Source organism: Triturus cristatus, chromosome 4_1, assembly GCF_964204655.1.
Source record: "Triturus cristatus chromosome 4_1, aTriCri1.1, whole genome shotgun sequence".
NCBI lineage: Eukaryota > Metazoa > Chordata > Amphibia > Caudata > Salamandridae > Triturus > Triturus cristatus.
This window is the reverse complement of record NC_140585.1, coordinates 148149871-148167105: the sequence shown is the minus strand read 5'-3', so window position 1 is coordinate 148167105 and position 17235 is coordinate 148149871. Positions and strand designations below refer to the sequence as shown.

Genomic DNA, 17235 nt, shown 5'->3' with positions numbered 1-17235 from the left:
CTGAGAGGGGAGTGCACTGCCCCCTTTAGGATAGAAAAAGGGGTAAGACAAGGGCGTGTTTTGGCCCCCTTTCTTTTTACCCTTTATACGAATAAACTTGAGGAGGAATTGGGCGCTTGTAAAATAGACTCCCCAAAGTACGGCAACAAGACAATTGTATCGCTTTTGTACGCGGACGACGAGGTACTAATGGCGAGAACGAAGGTCGGAGCAATGAAAGCCCTGACAAAATATCTTGAATTTATGGAAGAAAGGGGCCTTACGATAAATGCTAAAAAATCATATGTGATGCAGTGTGGTAAGGCTCGTCCAAGCTGTAAGAATCTTAGAGCGTCGGGGCTTGTAATAGAGCATACTCAAACTTTTCCATACCTCGGGGTTATAATTGAGGGTTCCGGCTCCTGGGGGCCTGAGGTCAAGAATAGGACCCTATCCTTTAAACGCACCATAGGAGCATTAAAGAACTTCGCCGCTAAGCTTGGCAAAAGACCCCCTGAGATCATGCTAAAGATTTATAAATCTAAATGCAGAAGTGTTGCGTTATATGGGGCAGGGATTTGGGGGTACCAGGATACATCGGCGATACAAGTTGAAGAAAATAATTTTTTCAGATACTTATTAGCTCTACCGAAAGGCACCTCAGTCTTTAATTGCCATCAGGAATTGGGGATGGATTATATATCCGACCTGATTAAACTGCAACCTGTCCTACTCTGGCGTAGAGTATGGGTCTCAGTGGACCTTGGTTTAAATCAGGAAATAATAAAAGATGTCATGGGCCTAGATAACGCCAAGAGTATACCTTGGCTTGAGTATATCAGGAAAATATTTACTGACATCCAAAGGCCGGAGTTTTTCAGCATTCCAGCTTCAATTTTGAATATTTCAAAACCAGAATTAAAGAGGTTATGTATGGCCCATTTTGAACTTCTCAGGTGTGTAGGAGAAATGACAAAGAAAACAGTGAGTAAACATCAATTGTCACTGACTACCTACACAATTCTGCCATATCTAACCATGTGTAATCTGGGCTTTGACCGATTCATTTTGACAAGATTTAGGTTTAACCTATTTCACCGGTTAGTTACAAATCCAACCAAAAATGACTGGTCTAGAGCCCTGGCTCCTTGCCCCTGTGATAGTATTTATGTACAATCCACCTTCCATGTAGTATTGTTTTGTAAATTATATGGGAGTGAGCGTAATAGGTGGATCAAACAGTACTTGAAGCAAGGTGTTTGTCGTCAATACCGTCCTGCGTTCCTTAGTCTGCAGCAATTGGGAAATGCTACCTGTACTATGGTTATGTCCGGTTTTTTAAAAAGTGTTCTTAGAAAACGGAATTTGGAGATTAGCGAACTCATTTGAATTGATTGAATACTGTTTTAATTAAATGCTATTTATTGTAATGATTTGTAATGATATGTATATATATGAATTGTTGCTTTTATGATTTTATGTAATAAAAATCGAATAAAGCTAATCTTCTTCTAAAACTCCGCCTCCTCCTCCTGCTTCTTCATCCTCAGCATGCTTCATAAGATATTTAAATGGCTACCCCAAAGCTCAAGACATACCATCACCCAAGCCCTCATCTCCGGCTGACTAGACTATGACAACGATCTCTATGCAGGTATCTCAGCTCACCTCCTCCTCCGACTGCACGCCGCAGCTAGACTCGTCCTGGATCTCCCTAGGCAAACCAACATCACCCCCTACCTCCGGGAACTCCACTGGCTCGCCGTTCAGAAAAGATGCCAGTTCAAGCTCATTACCCATGCATACAAAGCCCTACACAACTGCGGACCCACCTACCTGAACCACCACCTGAACTTCCATCAGCCCACCAGACTCCTCCACTTCCGCGTCCCTTTCTCTAACTCTCACCATCCGCATCTGACATAGCAGATGCGGCGGTCACTCCTTCTGCTACCTAGCAGAGAAGACGTTTAATGAGCTACCGCTTTATCTACGGACCTCCCTATCTCTTCCAGAGTTCTGAAAGTCTCAGGAGACCTGGCTATTCATTTAATCAACTGGACACTGCCAGTGCCTGGATACCTTCACGAGTGACAAGAAGAACTCTACAAATCTATTGATTGATTGACTTGAACGCTGATGGGGGACTCTGCTGTGCAGAAAAGGAAAACACAGCACAGGCAAGGGCAGTTAAAATCCGAAATAGCCACACTGACGAGCCAATACACGCCTTACTCATTCCACAGCTCTTACATCAACCTGAAAGGGCTAAATAACGCAAACTCTCAATTTAAGTGGTAGTTAGAATACACACTGCTACACCTAAAATTGCAACACTATGAGCAGAGTGAGAAGGTAGGCCGATGGTTGGCGGCACAGCTACACCAACAGGAAGCCCACCAAGCCATTCTGGATGTGAGAGATCAGAACGGTCTACTGGTGATCCACCCAGCGGAAATAGCGGAGATTTATGGCCACTTTTTAGACACATGATAAAGCACAGATGTCCCAGAGTGAAATTATATTATGGAGGGACTATGTCTCCCGACTCTCGAAAAAAGGTAGGCAACTATAAGAGGGAAAAATCACAGAAGAGGAAATCTCAGACCCTATATCGGACATGTGCCGGGGGACGATGTGTACCCTACAGAATCCTATAATATAAACAAACAAATACTAGTACCCCAATAGGTGAGGTCTTCCAGGAAGCTGAGAATATGGCCTTCACTCGGAATACAACAAGACTATAGTGATTTCACTGGGAAAGCTAACAATTTGAAATTGTTATTATTGAGCAGTGGTCAGAATCTATGGTCCTAGATAATCTGCAACCACTGATGATGAAGGAAACCAATGACTTTCTCCATTGGACCTCTCCCCCTTTGTCACCCTGGGGCAGAGTCCAAGTGGTAAAAATAGTTACGGCCCCAAGATATACCTACATCTTTTTGCATGATGCCACTCCCTGTGCCTAAAATAATTGCTCTACAACATTAACAGGAGCATACAAACCTTTTTATGGAATAGACGAAACCCCAGGCTTAAACTTGAAAAGTGTTATTCAGACATGGGAACAGGGGGAGTGAGGCTCCCAGACATTTATCTGTAGTACCTAGCTCACTGATTGTCACAATTCGTTTTTCTACTAGGGGACAAGAAGGTGGGTACATATAGAGTGAGCAGCAGTAAAAGCGCCACCTGTCTTGGGAATACCATACAATACCAAATCCGTGGAAACCAGTGCATATTCCCTGGTGACCAAAGCTATGTGGGGAACCTGGGAATACTCTCACAAATTGCTGAAAATGGATGGCTGTACACGTAGAGATGTCTAACAAGAACACTAAGATCGGTCAAGAAACGGTCCATTGGGCCTAGTAGTCAGCTGGCGGGTACAAAGTATAGGGGATTCGTACTATGACGATAACCTCAAGCTCTTCAACACGCTATGTGGGAATATGGGATACCACGCTCCCATTAGTGGACATACCGACGATTGAAACAATGTCTGAGGTGTTGTCTAGCATCTGATCTAACTGATTTACCGAATATATGACGATACAACGCGTTCCATTTCAACGCGGTATGTCACATCGCGGTTTTTACAATGCAAGTCGTTAAAATGACTTGCGCTGGAGGGCGCTGGACTTGGGAATAGTATGATTTTCTATTCCAATTCCAGTCTACATACAGTAGGGAAGGTGTTGGAATAGTAAATCATACTATTCCTTAGGTTAGAGCGCCATCCAGCGCAAGTCGTTGTGACGACTTGCGTTGTAATGACCGCGATCTAAAGGCATTGCGATGCAATGGCCACGTTGTAATGGATGTCTCCCGATTTACCACATTCACCAATACACAAATCATATGGGGGAAAACCCAGGGGCAAGGTCTGAAACTTATCTCAGATACTGATTGATGTACTAGACTCATCTCCTACAAGATCCACAATTAAAAGATATTGGGGCATATTATCAAGGACGGCGTTAAAAAGTATCGCCGTTTTAGCGGCAGAAAACTGCCGCTAAAGCGGCAATAATGGGCTTGATAGTATGCCCTTGAGAATTCCAATAGAAGTCCATGTTCTGGTGTGAACATGGGTTTCTATTGGAATTCTCCAGGGCATATTATCAATCCCATTATCGCCACTTTAGTGGCAGTTTTCTGCGGCTAAACTGGTGATAATTTTAACGCCGTCCTTGATAATATGCCCAATTGTCAGGTGAGGCTAGGGATAGACAATACGGAGGACTGCTGGTGGGTCTCATGGAGCACCACGACCATACATTACGAGAAGCCAGACTGTTAATGGTCCGTGTACAAGATTAAAAAGCACCAGGCTAGACCCGGGCTATAAATTCTGGAGATGTGTGAAGCTGAATTGTAACCTGATTCACTTATTATGGTCATGTACTATAGATCACTACTGGAGGGATGTGTGGTAAGCACTCTATAATGCTAGTTTATTTTGCGTATAACACACAACTAGTACATAGGTCCTTTAAACCGGGGGATTGGTACTTCACTAATTTTCTTGCAGGAATTCAACTAGAATTGGATAGGTCACCTCTTGTTGTGGCATGCTTCATCATCGGTGACCAAACCACGCAGAGGTTGGTAAATACCACCTTAGCAGACTGAACTGCTAGTCGGAAGTTCTTGATAAGAATTCTTCTGTTCAATTGCATGGATCCAGATATTTTACCTAACAATATCTCAGGGTATACCCAAGAGTTTTCCATTCTATTTACCGGGTAGACCAGATACATGGATTCATGATGAACATAATGGACTGGTCATCAATCTTTATCATTTTACCAACATGCTTTGGGATATATTGTCACCCACAGGATCACTGGCCTTTGTCAAGGCTACTCTAATCAGTGCCTAGTCATAAGTGAAATTCAGGCATAGAGAGGGAAGCTGTGGATGGGTAAGTAAACATGTCTTTAACCATCCCAATGTGTGTAGTTTATGTTACCTTACAGAATAGGCCAAAATAGCTCTTCCACATGATGTATCTGACACGAAAGATGTAAAGTCTCACTGGAAAAGATGGATATCAACCGCACGAATGCTGGCAGAAATCTGTATACGCTCCCCCAACAGACTGATGTGCGAAGAATGGCTGACGGAGTTGTTCAGGCTAGCTACATACGAAGGGCGAATATAACGGTACAAGACCAGATAATAACATTTGGGGCAATGTGGGTTGCCTACATACATCATATCAACTATCGCAGTAGATCTACCATATGCCACCCTCCCTCCATACTGCATACCTTTGCTATCATGAAAGAGTCCGGGGTAGAGGAACTCACCAGTACAAAGGAAACAAGATAGGTAAACGGAATAGGACAAATGGAGCTATGGAGGGTATGTATTTAAAGATAGGGGGACAACTAAAATGATGGCGCATATTTATATATAAAGCTGTTTTATTAGTTTCGTTCCAGTAATAACTCACAAGATGGGACCTGATATCGATAGTAACACTATTAAAACATATGGGTTCTGACAAAGTATATGATTCTTGTAAAAATACTACCTAAACATATATTTATTTTTCCATCCACCAGTCCCTTTCTATTTGCTGATATTAAACTGTAAAACGGAAATTGTAAGAGCGATAATGGAAGAAGAGCTATGTGATAATTTCCTATCAAATGAACCAACTGTCATGTGGGGAATACTATCAGATATGTAAATTATATTATAATTATGGTATGCATACTTATGACAAATACCAATAAAGAATCGTTAAAAAAACAAATAGTAATTACTGGTGGGAGAGCAAAGTGCATATCAGGCAGAGCAAAGTGCATATCAGGCAGAGCAAAGGCACTTCAGGCAGGGCAAAGCAAACTTTCTAAAGGTTACTTTTCTGTAATATTTTTTAAAAATCCAACTTCATCATTGAATTGATTTTGAATAACTAGTAAATATCGTTATTTATTTATTTTTCTAGCTAGTCCCATTCGTGAGATGCAATATTAGTATTTAATCTGGCATCCAAGTGCTTTCCTATGGAACAGGTAATCCTACTTTTGAATACCATGCACCCTGCCTTATGGGCAGTAATGCCTACTTCGTGGTTACTTACAAATATTTAAAAGAAGGTGTGACGACACGGGAGAGGATCGACACCCGGAGTGCCCCGGGGGCACTCCAGCATGCATTCCGGCATCCCAACTGGTGCTGACACTGCCGTCGGCTGGTGGGCGGAGCCACAGCGAGCACAAGAACCCGGAAGAGCGAGACGGAGGGGGAGAAAAGCGGGAGACGGAGAGACACACCGACGGCGAGGAGACAGAGGAACGCGGAGAGGAGAACGGAAGCAGCAGGGAGGCGAACGAGGAGAAGACCAGCAGGAGCACGTCGGGTAGAAGAGGCGAGGAGACGGAAACGAGGGCTCCGGCGAACCCCGAGGAGGACGCTCAGGACGAGGCGGCCGGGTCCCTGTCACGGGGCTCCGGTTTCAGGCGAGTAGTGGGGAGCACAGGGAGGTCCTTTTTCGGGTGGTGGTCAAGGGAGGCGGGATTCTCGGGCCTGTAGTGGGGTGGGTTTGGACAGCCCGGGCTCACGAGAGAGGATAACGCCGAGCACCCACATCACCAGCCCAGACCAAAGAGAAGCCTAACCATAGAGGCAAGAGAAGGGGAAAGCTCACCCGTATATACCCCGTTGAGAGGTTCCTGAAGAAGGGGCCCAGAGTAGGGGGGGGGAAAGGGGAGTGATCTCCTGGGAGCACAGCCACGTCATAGTCCTTAGGGAGAGGTATCCCTGAGTAGAAACAGGCAGGATAGGGCCAGAAGAGCCGTAAAACGGAGCCACTAACCGCCTGTCCTTTTCTTTTTGCACCGAGGGGAAGCCCGGAGATACCTGCCCCACAAAGAGCCCCGACGACCGGTAGCAGCCCCAGAACCCAGAAGAGGAACTAAGGAAGTACCCCGGAGCTACAGGAAGACAAAACAACTATTGTAATCGTCTTGTCTTGAGCCTATTAAAGAACCCCTATCACACATCCGAGTCCTTTGCATCTGTGGACGGTGACAGTGGTGTCAGAAGTGGGATCTCGCGGAATCGCACGCCATGTCGCAACCCATCGGACTGAACGATATGCTGACGCAATTGGCGGAGGGACAGCGACACCTACAACTGGTATTAGAGGCACAGTCCACAGAGGCCAAACGCGACAGAGAACACCTACAGGAGGCCCTCCAGACCCAGGCCGGGCTCATGGTGCAAAACCAGGTAGTCCAAGATACGGCCATCCAGAAGTTAACTGAGACCATTGCAAGCACGAAAGTCCATCCCAACGTCCCGAGCTCGGTTCTCCAGAAATACAGGGCCGGAGAGGACCCGGACTTCTTCTTTACCAACTTTGAGCGAGTGGCCAGCACAGCCCAATGGCCCGTGGAGAGGTGGGGACAGTACATCGCACCCTTATTGTCTGGGGACCTGCAGACGGCGTACCAGGCCGCAAACCCCGGAGGTACCACGCCCTATGAAATGATCAAGAAAGCAATACTGGAGAGACTAGGGTGTGACTCGGAACACTACCGTGCCCGGTTCCGAAGGGAGAAGTGGCAAGCCCAGGACAATCCCCGGGCCTTCTATTATCGTATTCAGGACCTCGGGACTAGGTGGCTACAACCCCATTCCTCAAGCATGGATGACGTTATGGATAAAGTACTGCTGGAACAGTTCATAGAGGGACTCCCGACGGCCACCCGGTTGTGGGTCCGTCAACACCCAAACCTTACAGCGCCCTATGCCATCGAACTCGCATGTGCACATCAGCGGAACCCGGAAACAAGACCCTTCACACCCCGACTCCCGACTACCCTCATCCATCGGTGGAGGGCAGCCAACCCCAGCCCTTCACCTCCTGCCCCTCGACCCCTTTTCTATCCCCGGGTTTTGCCCCGTCCAAAGGAAGGGCTTTAGGGACCCCAATGCTTCCACTGTGCGGAATGGGGTCACATTTCCCGTATTTGCCCACAGAAACAGGTCAACACCGAGCCCATGGACATCGGGTACACAAAGGGAAAGATACTCTGGGCAGGAGACGGGAAAGAGGCGTACCACCTAACCTTACCTATTAACGACGTAGACACAAAGGTCCTCATAGACTCAGGGGGCAGGCATTCGGTCATCTCTCAGGAACGGATACAACCCCACCAGTGGCAGGAAGGGGAGACTGTATCCATCACATGTGTCCACGGGGATCAGAAAAACTACCCCGTCGTGGTGGTATGTCTCAACAACGGCGAAATTAAGGAGTGGATCAGGGTAGGGGGCATTCCCCGAATGGTCGAGGCCATGATTATCGGAACCGACTATGTTCACTTCCCCTCCCTACTCTCAAGGGCCATCGAAGAGAAGGAGACCCGGGGATGGTTACAGAACGCACCCCTATATAACACTGAGATACAGCCGGGTGGGGTTTCCCAAAGAACTTCTCACCAACCAGGGAACACCCTTCATGTCTCGCCTCATGGCCCAGATCTGTTCCCTACTAGGGGTGCGACAGATACGCACCTCCGTTTACCACCCCCAGACGGACGGCCTAGTTGAAAGATATAACCAAACGGTGAAGCTCATCCTGAGGAAAACCATATCTGAGACCGGGAGGGATTGGGACCGACAGTTGCCCTTAACTCTTTTTGCAATCAGAATACATACACAATCCTCTACCGAGTTCAGCCCCTTTGAACTGGTGTTCGGTAGAAAACCTAGGACTCTGGTAGACATGGCAGCCGAACAGTGGGAGGAGGAGGAGGACGAGGGAAAACCCCTTCTCACGTACTCCACACAGCTGAAGGCCCGCTTATCGACTCTCTGGAACCAAGTAAGGGATAACCTCGATGCGGCCCAACAAAAACAAAAAAAAGTATACGATCGAAACACCACCCTTAGACACTTCACCGTGGGTGACAAGGTACTACTCCTTCTACCCTCCTCCGATAACAAACTACTGGCCCGCTGGCAAGGCCCTTATGTGGTCCTCGCCCAAATCACACCTGTTACCTACAGGGTAGCCGTCCCACACAGCGGCACGAAAGGGCAGATCTACCACGTCAACCTGTTGAAACAGTGGGTAGAGGACGCAAACGGCCCAAACCAGTCAGCCCCTACCCTACTCATCACAGACAGCACCCCTCTTGACACACCTTTCCCTTCCATGGGCGGCACTACTGTTCTCGAATCCATACCGAAAGGAACCCACTTGGACCCCAAACAAAACCAATCCCTCCTTGACCTTCTGCAGCACTATCAGGACGTATTCTCCACAAACCCCGGGAGAACGACCCTAGTACAACACGAGATCCGGACTAATGGGGCTACACCGATAAGACAACGACCCTATCGTATCCCAGAGACAAGACGACAGGTCGTAGAAAAAGAAGTACAGGACATGCTCTCGGCGGGCATCATTCAGCCCTCCTGCAGTCCTTGGTGCTCGCCCATCGTACTAGTGCCCAAACCGAACGGCACCGTGCGCTTCTGCGTTGATTATAGACGCCTAAACGCCGTGTCACAGTTCGATTCCTATCCCATGCCTCGGGTCGATGAAATGCTCGACCGCTTAGGGACAGCCCGATACATGACAACATTGGACCTAACGAAGGGGTACTGGCAGATAGCTCTGTCCCCAGACTCCCGAGAAAAGACGGCCTTCGCCACCCCTTCGGGTTTATACCACTTTCGCGTCCTTCCCTTTGGGTTACACGGGGCCCCTGCCACCTTTCAGCACCTCATGGACGTAGTGCTAAAACCCCACCACGAGTATGCAGCCGCATCTTTAGATGACATAGTCATCTTCAGCACAACCTGGGAGGAACACTTAACACACATAGGAGCCGTCCTCCTGGGTCTTCGAGAAGCCGGACTTACGGCTAACCCAGACAAATGCATGTTAGCCACAGACAACATTAAATTCCTGGGTTATCACGTACAACAGGGACACATTAAACCACAGGTGGACAAGGTAAACGCCATCCAAGCACTACCCAGACCCACCACAAAAAGGGGCCTCAGGGCGTTCCTGGGGCTCGTGGGGTATTATCGTCGCTTTATCCCCAGGTTCTCCGAAGAGGCCGCCCCACTCACAGACATGTTGAAGAAAACACAGCCAAACACGTTCCGTACGTGGAACCCCGAACAAACACGCTGCTTCAATGTCCTCAAGACCCGGTTGTGTAACGACCCCCTTTTGATCTGTCCGGACTTCACCCTTCCGTTTACGCTCCAGACGGATGCCTCAGACAGGGGCTTAGGAGCGGTCCTTTCCCAGGTAGCCCCCTCCGGGGAATCTCACCCCGTTGTTTACCTGAGCCGCAAACTCCTACCCCGGGAGGTCCACTATTCGACGGTGGAGAAAGAGTGCTTGGCGATCCGGTGGGCAGTGCAAGCCCTGCAGTACTACCTCCTGGGCCGTTCCTTTACCCTGTTGACGGATCACGCCCCGCTGGTTTGGCTGGCGAAGCATAAAGACACCAACCCCCGTGTGCTACGGTGGTTCTTAGCCCTCCAACCTTTTTCCTTCCAGGTGGCTCATCGGCCGGGGGTTCAGCAGGCCAACGTGGACTTTCTTTCCCGCTGTCCGGACGCTTCATGGCCCGATCGCCCATGCCAGGTGGGGAGGCACAGTGACGACACGGGAGAGGATCGACACCCGGAGTGCCCCGGGGGCACTCCAGCATGCATTCCGGCATCCCAACTGGTGCTGACACTGCCGTCGGCTGGTGGGCGGAGCCACAGCGAGCACAAGAACCCGGAAGAGCGAGACGGAGGGGGAGACGAGCGGGAGACGGAGAGACACACCGACGGCGAGGAGACAGAGGAACGCGGAGAGGAGAACGGAAGCAGCAGGGAGGCGAACGAGGAGAAGACCAGCAGGAGCACGTCGGGTAGAAGAGGCGAGGAGACGGAAACGAGGGCTCCGGCGAGACCCGAGGAGGACGCTCAGGACGAGGCGGCCGGGTCCCTGTCACGGGGCTCCAGTTTCAGGCGAGTAGTGGGGAGCACAGGGAGGTCCTTTTTCGGGTGGTGGTCAAGGGAGGCGGGATTCTCGGGCCTGTAGTGGGGTGGGTTTGGACAGCCCGGGCTCACGAGAGAGGATAACGCCGAGCACCCACATCACCAGCCCAGAACAAAGAGAAGCCTAACCATAGAGGCAAGAGAAGGGGAAAGCTCACCCGTATATACCCCGTTGAGAGGTTCCTGAAGAAAGGGCCCAGAGTAGGGGGGGGAAAGGGGAGTGATCTCCTGGGAGCACAGCCACGTCATAGTCCTTATGGAGAGGTATCCCTGAGTAGAAACAGGCAGGATAGGGCCAGAAGAGCCGTAAAACGGAGCCACTAACCGCCTGTCCTTTTCTTTTTGCACCGAGGGGAAGCCCGGAGATACCTGCCCCACAAAGAGCCCCGACGACCGGTAGCAGCCCCAGAACCGAGAAGAGGAACCAAGGAAGTACCCCGGAGCTACAGGAAGACAAAACAACTATTGTAATCGTCTTGTCTTGAGCCTATTAAAGAACCCCTATCACACATCCGAGTCCTTTGCATCTGTGGACGGTGACAGAAGGTTTAAGCCTGTCAAATTTGGCCATTTTGACAGGTCGATTTTGCAATAAAAACCTGCCCAGCCAGGCTACTGGTGGCAGGCCTGCAGCCATGTTTACATTGTCACTGTAGTCAGTGGCACAATGGGTTCTGTAGTCCACTTCTGACATTTAAATGAAAGGTCCTGGGTACACTTTGCATCAATAACTAGGGACGTATAGGTAAGTTAAATATGCTAATTGGGTATATACCGATTTTACCAAGTTGAAAGGAGGAGCACAAGCCCTTTTACTCTGGTTAGCCGGAGTAAACTGCAGAGAGTTCTACAGCCAGAAAGAAATAGGTTTAGAATGCCGACAAAAACATGTGAGGTGACCCTGCAGAAAGGGCAAACGTACAATACAGAGTAATACCTGTACCAGCAGTCCCCTGGTGACTTCCGGTAAAATTCTCATTAATCCCTCTAGCCCCTTTACTCCCTTAAATATTGAAATATTATTTGGTCTGTATGGCCTTGGGGGCCCCAAGCTCCTGTTTGTTGGTGGCGATAATCTCAGAGTATATTTTACATTTCGAGCCGCAAACGATGTCCTAGTCCAAGAAGCTACCGTGAAGAATGTCGACCCCAAAAAGGCAAAAGCTGTTTGTAGATGGCAGTCAACGTTGTCTTGTAATCCTGCTGCAGGAGCAGGGAAAATAGAACCTGTGTCCCCCATCTCATGTGCCAGCTGAGCCTCTCAAATGTTGAGACTGTCTTAAGCAATGAAGAAGGAATCTCTAGCAATCAAGTGCAGCTGCATAGATCTCTATCTCTTACTGCTGGAAAACTCTGTTGATGTAATCTCTGACGACAAATCTCTGATATCACTGTCTTGGACTCGGTACCAGATCCGACCCCCTTGAATAAAAAGTGGGTGCTTCACTACAAATGGACAGTTTCAACCCACTCTGTCGACCAGGAGTGGATAATCCATCCAACGACTGCTTGTGCCATGCTCCCACTCCCACCAAAGAGCAGAAGAGAAGAGCGAGCAGCAACCCGATGGAAGAACGCATGCAGGGTGCATGTCCAAGGTGGTATCTGTCGACGAAATGTAGCGTGTCTTGTAAAATGCCTCATTTTCAATTCGCTAAAGCCACAGATCAGGACCATTGCTCAAAACACTTCCTCAAGGGACAACACCATCAGGACTTAGAGTTGTATGATAAACGTCATGCCCTCTGGAGAGTCAGACACAACATCAATGATTCCTAGTAAGATAGAGGAACAAAATGTCATACCAACCAACATGGTCCCCACAGTACCCCAACAGCCCAACAGAGATATCAAGTCATTGTCAAAACCAAGTCCAGATTCAAGGGAAGGTGTGGTTACCAGAGTTGGAAATAGCAAGTTCCCAATGTGTGAATCCTCAGGTTACTCAGAACTGCCCTCTCCAGGGAAGGAATGCCGAACATCATCCGGGACAAAGACCATCTGCTGGTGGTGTACCACTAGAGCACTGATTTTTTCACATTGACCTGCAAAAATATTGAATCCAGAATATTGACTACCACAATATTGTGAAGATAAGAATGTATATGTATAGATAGGTAATTTGGCGTGGAATAGAGAATAAGAAATATATGCTTACATTACTTTACTTACCTTGATGATATGTGGGCACTTGATATCTTGGAAACCTCAATGTTCTGACGCACAAGCCCTGCTAGGTTTTGTAGATGCTCGCACCAAATAGTCTGCTGCAGACCTTCCCCAGTCAAACTTTTTAAGGCAGTTGCCTTTGCCACATATGGTCTAGAGGTGTTAGAGGTCAAGACTGATGACAGATATGTACTGAACGTAACCTTTAAACATCAGAAAGTAATGTCCAAATGGCACCAGTCCAGTGGCGAAGGGAGAGCAGATTTACACACAATCCTTCACAATAATGCTTCTTTTCAGTCCAGGGAGGACCTGGCCTGGCAGTTCAGACTGGACTGTTCTCATGGGAAGAGGCGTCAAGACTGATAAGCGTATGGCTGGGTCCAAACTGGAATGGTGTGGTAAGCAAAAAAACGATTCATTTAGGCCCAGATCTCTGTACTGGGGGGTGAATGTTTGACATTGTTCAGCATTCCGTCCATCAATTGTTCTTTTTGTAAATAGAGGGCGAACATCAGTCTGATTTGGAAGGGACCACCTGATGGAGCAAGGTTTTGTATAAAAGAAACTTGCTTGTATGCAATCCTCTCAAATAACATGTAATCACGTAACCAATCTGTTTGGTAAATACTAATATTGCCTTACACACGACATACTGTATCTAGGGGAAGCTTTTATATGTGTAAGTAACCCGAGTGTCTTAAAATGGCCACCAAAAATGTGGGAACTTCACTGCGCATGCGTCTGCTGCATCTACGTAGTATGACGTCTTCTATGGTTGAGGGAAACTTTGCAGCTGCGCAATAGCGCTTAATATGGCCACTTGAAACTCACATGATAAGGTGCTTGCTATTGCTTAAACTAAACCTAATAAGTTCTACTAAACACTAATGCGAAACATTAAAATAAGTAAATGGGGATAGAGTATAGATAAGTGGTATACCGTGAATTCATTTATTTTCGTATTCTAACATGTCTTTTTCTGACTTTATTATTAGTTCGTATTTGGGCCTCAGAGGGTGACTGAAATCCCTACTCCACCTGACTTGCGCGCAGGCGCACAGAAACCAGCGGAAACCATGATGGCACAGTTGAAACTCAGCCAAGACCACACTGGACAGAGACACCTGACAACTCAACCTATTGACCCGGGCAAAGGAAGAAACTTAAAATAATGTTTCAAAGTTTATTGATCATAGTGTGAAATGCGGGTGGGAATAAAGCTTTGGGAAAGTAAACTAAGGGTCAGAAACATAGAACAATGGTCTTAAGAAAAATATTAGTTTTAGTATGGTGCGATGAACTCACCTCCTTGCCCTGTCCAATCATAATAGGTGAAAACACAATATTGAAACATTGGGGGGTGGTACATGAACACAGAATAGTATAATTGAGGTAAGTTAGTTAGTTCTGAGTCTGACTCTGACTCCGAATTTGACCCGACACGTATGCTGCCACAGACGCTGTGCGAGACGCTGTCTCAGACCTTGCAGATGCCAGAGACCCTGCTCCAGAGACCGAAACACTGATCGATAAACCAATCATCAAGGAGGGGAATTGCGGAAGAAAGATCGAGGAGAGTAGTGCCAGAGAGGGGTGCGACGCTAGCGTTGCACTTAGAAGAGGTCACCTTCCTAGTTCTGAACCTGTCCTGATCCTCTGTCTTCCACCTGTCCCGGTGGACTCCGTCTGGCCCATCTTCAAGGAGTTGGGTTCATCTATCACCCTAGATAAATATAATTCTGTGAAATCTGCCTTTGTACCTGTTCTCCTTTTCCACCCTTTACAGGTACTTTCATTGCAATACTTTATTGAGATTTATTATTGAACTAAAGTTGATTTCTTTCCTGAATGAAGCTCGATGTTAACATTGTATTTGATCTTTGACTCACAAAATTATTGATTAGATAAAGATTTTAAAACTTTTCGAGTTTGTGGTTATTTCAAAGTAAAGTTAGTGTCATTTCTACTTTAAACTAACTTAGCAACCTGATCCATTGAGCAAAGGAAATGTATTGACAAAGAGATCGAGTTGGTAAGATTTGGTAAAGGTGAATATAAAATTACAGGTAAATCACAAAATTGATGACAGCGGGTTTTTACTAGCTTACTTGTATGAATGTTATGAGCCCAAGTGAGTATATGGTATGTGTGAGTAACCCGAGCTGGTAACCCGCTCCATCACACCCACAACCTTTTTTTGCAAAGAGCTGTCAGTCCTCCATACTCTGCGCCACAGCCTTAATGCTATTTTGGGGAGACCTACATAGATTCCCACTAAGACCATCACCACAGACAATGAAAGAAGACCGTGCCTTCACAACAAGCTCAGTGGCTGGGATAGATGTAGGGGGCACAGTCTTTGTGTAAGACAAGCACCCAGGAAACACATTTCAAATGGCTTTCAAATGTGCCTCATGGACACTAACAGTCTGCAGATGCAAAATGATCGCTGCTGAAAAACTCTAGAAACAGGTCACCTGAGATGCTAGCATGTTCAACAGATCCAAAGGGCCAGTTCCAGGTGTGTTGTCCACACGTGATCCATTCCCTCCGATCATCTTGAAGATGCTGATGCTGGGGCATAGCTATCAGCAGGGCAGCAGGTGCAGTGGCACTGGGGTCCAAGAGATGTAAAGGCCAAACTGCACTTTATACATATTTGTTTACAACCAAAACGTTGGGCGGGCGGCCATATTCCTTGCTTGCTGCCTGCACCAATATTCTGAAGACCTGTGGTAGAGCCCTGACCGTGTCCATGACGTACTTGGAATCACAAACCACAGCTCATCTAGAACATCAACTCCAGAACCTTCACATCATCAAGACCTTGTGGGGAATGAAGACAAGGAAACCGGACTTACTGCTCCTGACCGAAACCTGGTACTGTGACTCCTCCCTCCCCGCCCTCCTGGCTACCCTTCCGCCTTCCTACGTGGCCCTACGTGCCGATCGTTCGGCGGGCAGGGCTGGCGGAGGGGTCGCCTTAATCGCCAGGTCAGATTTGCATTTTCTATCACTTCCTTTTCCCCCTATGCTCCCTGCTGACTTCTTAGTAGTCCGCTCCCTTTTATCCTCCCCTCCCATCACTTGCCTTCTCGTGTACCGCCCTCCTCAGCCCTCACCTTCATTTTTACCTGCTTTTCAAGACCTACTGGCCAATCTGGTGGTCAATTATGCCTCGGTTCTGGTGCTGGGGGATTTTAATTACTGGCCCTCAGACCCACACGAGTGCCCTGCCTCAAAGGAATTTACAGAATCCTTACTATCTTTCAACTTCGTGTCACATATAACTGTCCCCACTCACTCTCACGGGCACACACTCGACCAGGTCTGGTCTCTCAACCTTCCATTGGCCTCGGTGGCTGTCTCTCCATGCCCCTGGTCTGATCATGCCCTCATCTCCTTCTCCATCCTCCACAACCCACTTTCCAAAACCCCGCGTGCCAAAAACACCTGGGCGCGGAACTGGAACAGGCTGGATCTCCCCTCCTTGACCTCCCTGCTCCGCAATTCCATTCCCTCCTTCTCTGGCCTATCATCTGCCTCTCAAGCCAAGGCCATTAACACCTGGCTGGCTGGAGGTTGCGACTTAGTGGCTCCCCTACGTCGCATTTCCATTCGCCGACTCAAGGACTCCAATAGATGGTTTAACGACCACCTAAAAGAACTCAAACTGAGCGCCCGACGGGCGGAGAGGCAGTGGAGGAAAGATTATAGCCTTTCATCTAAAACCCACTTCCTGGCATCACTGGCTAAATATAAATCAGCAATCCTGGCTGCAAAAACCGACTACTTCTCCACGAAAATAACGTCTGCCGACAACAAACCCAGGGTAATCTTTGGCATTGTGAATGACCTGGCATTCTCTGACCGAACTTCGTCCCAAATCCCTCCCTCCCAGCTCCTCTGTGATCAACTCAATCACTACTTTTCGGACAAAATCACAACTATCAAGGCTAATATTCCATTACCCTCGTCTGCTTTTGTTGATCCCTCCCCCCCCACCGTCCAGAACCCTCTCACCCTCATCCCTCCCCT

General features: G+C 47.9%; 1 protein-coding gene across 1 annotated transcript; it reads left to right on the top strand.

Annotated features, from left to right (window-relative positions):
- The first annotated feature begins 7071 nt into the window (after positions 1-7071).
- LOC146851632 (uncharacterized) lies at positions 7072-7929 on the top strand. Its single transcript, XM_085650845.1, has one exon. It carries the CDS (start codon positions 7072-7074, stop codon positions 7927-7929), a length of 858 nt encoding a protein of 285 aa, XP_085506971.1.
- Positions 7930-17235: the final 9306 nt, after the last annotated feature.

What these genes read in the sequence shown, in the direction of transcription:
- LOC146851632 (XM_085650845.1), top strand. Translation starts at nt 7,072, where the DNA reads ATGTCGCAACCCATCGGACTGAACGATATGCTGACGCAATTGGCGGAG.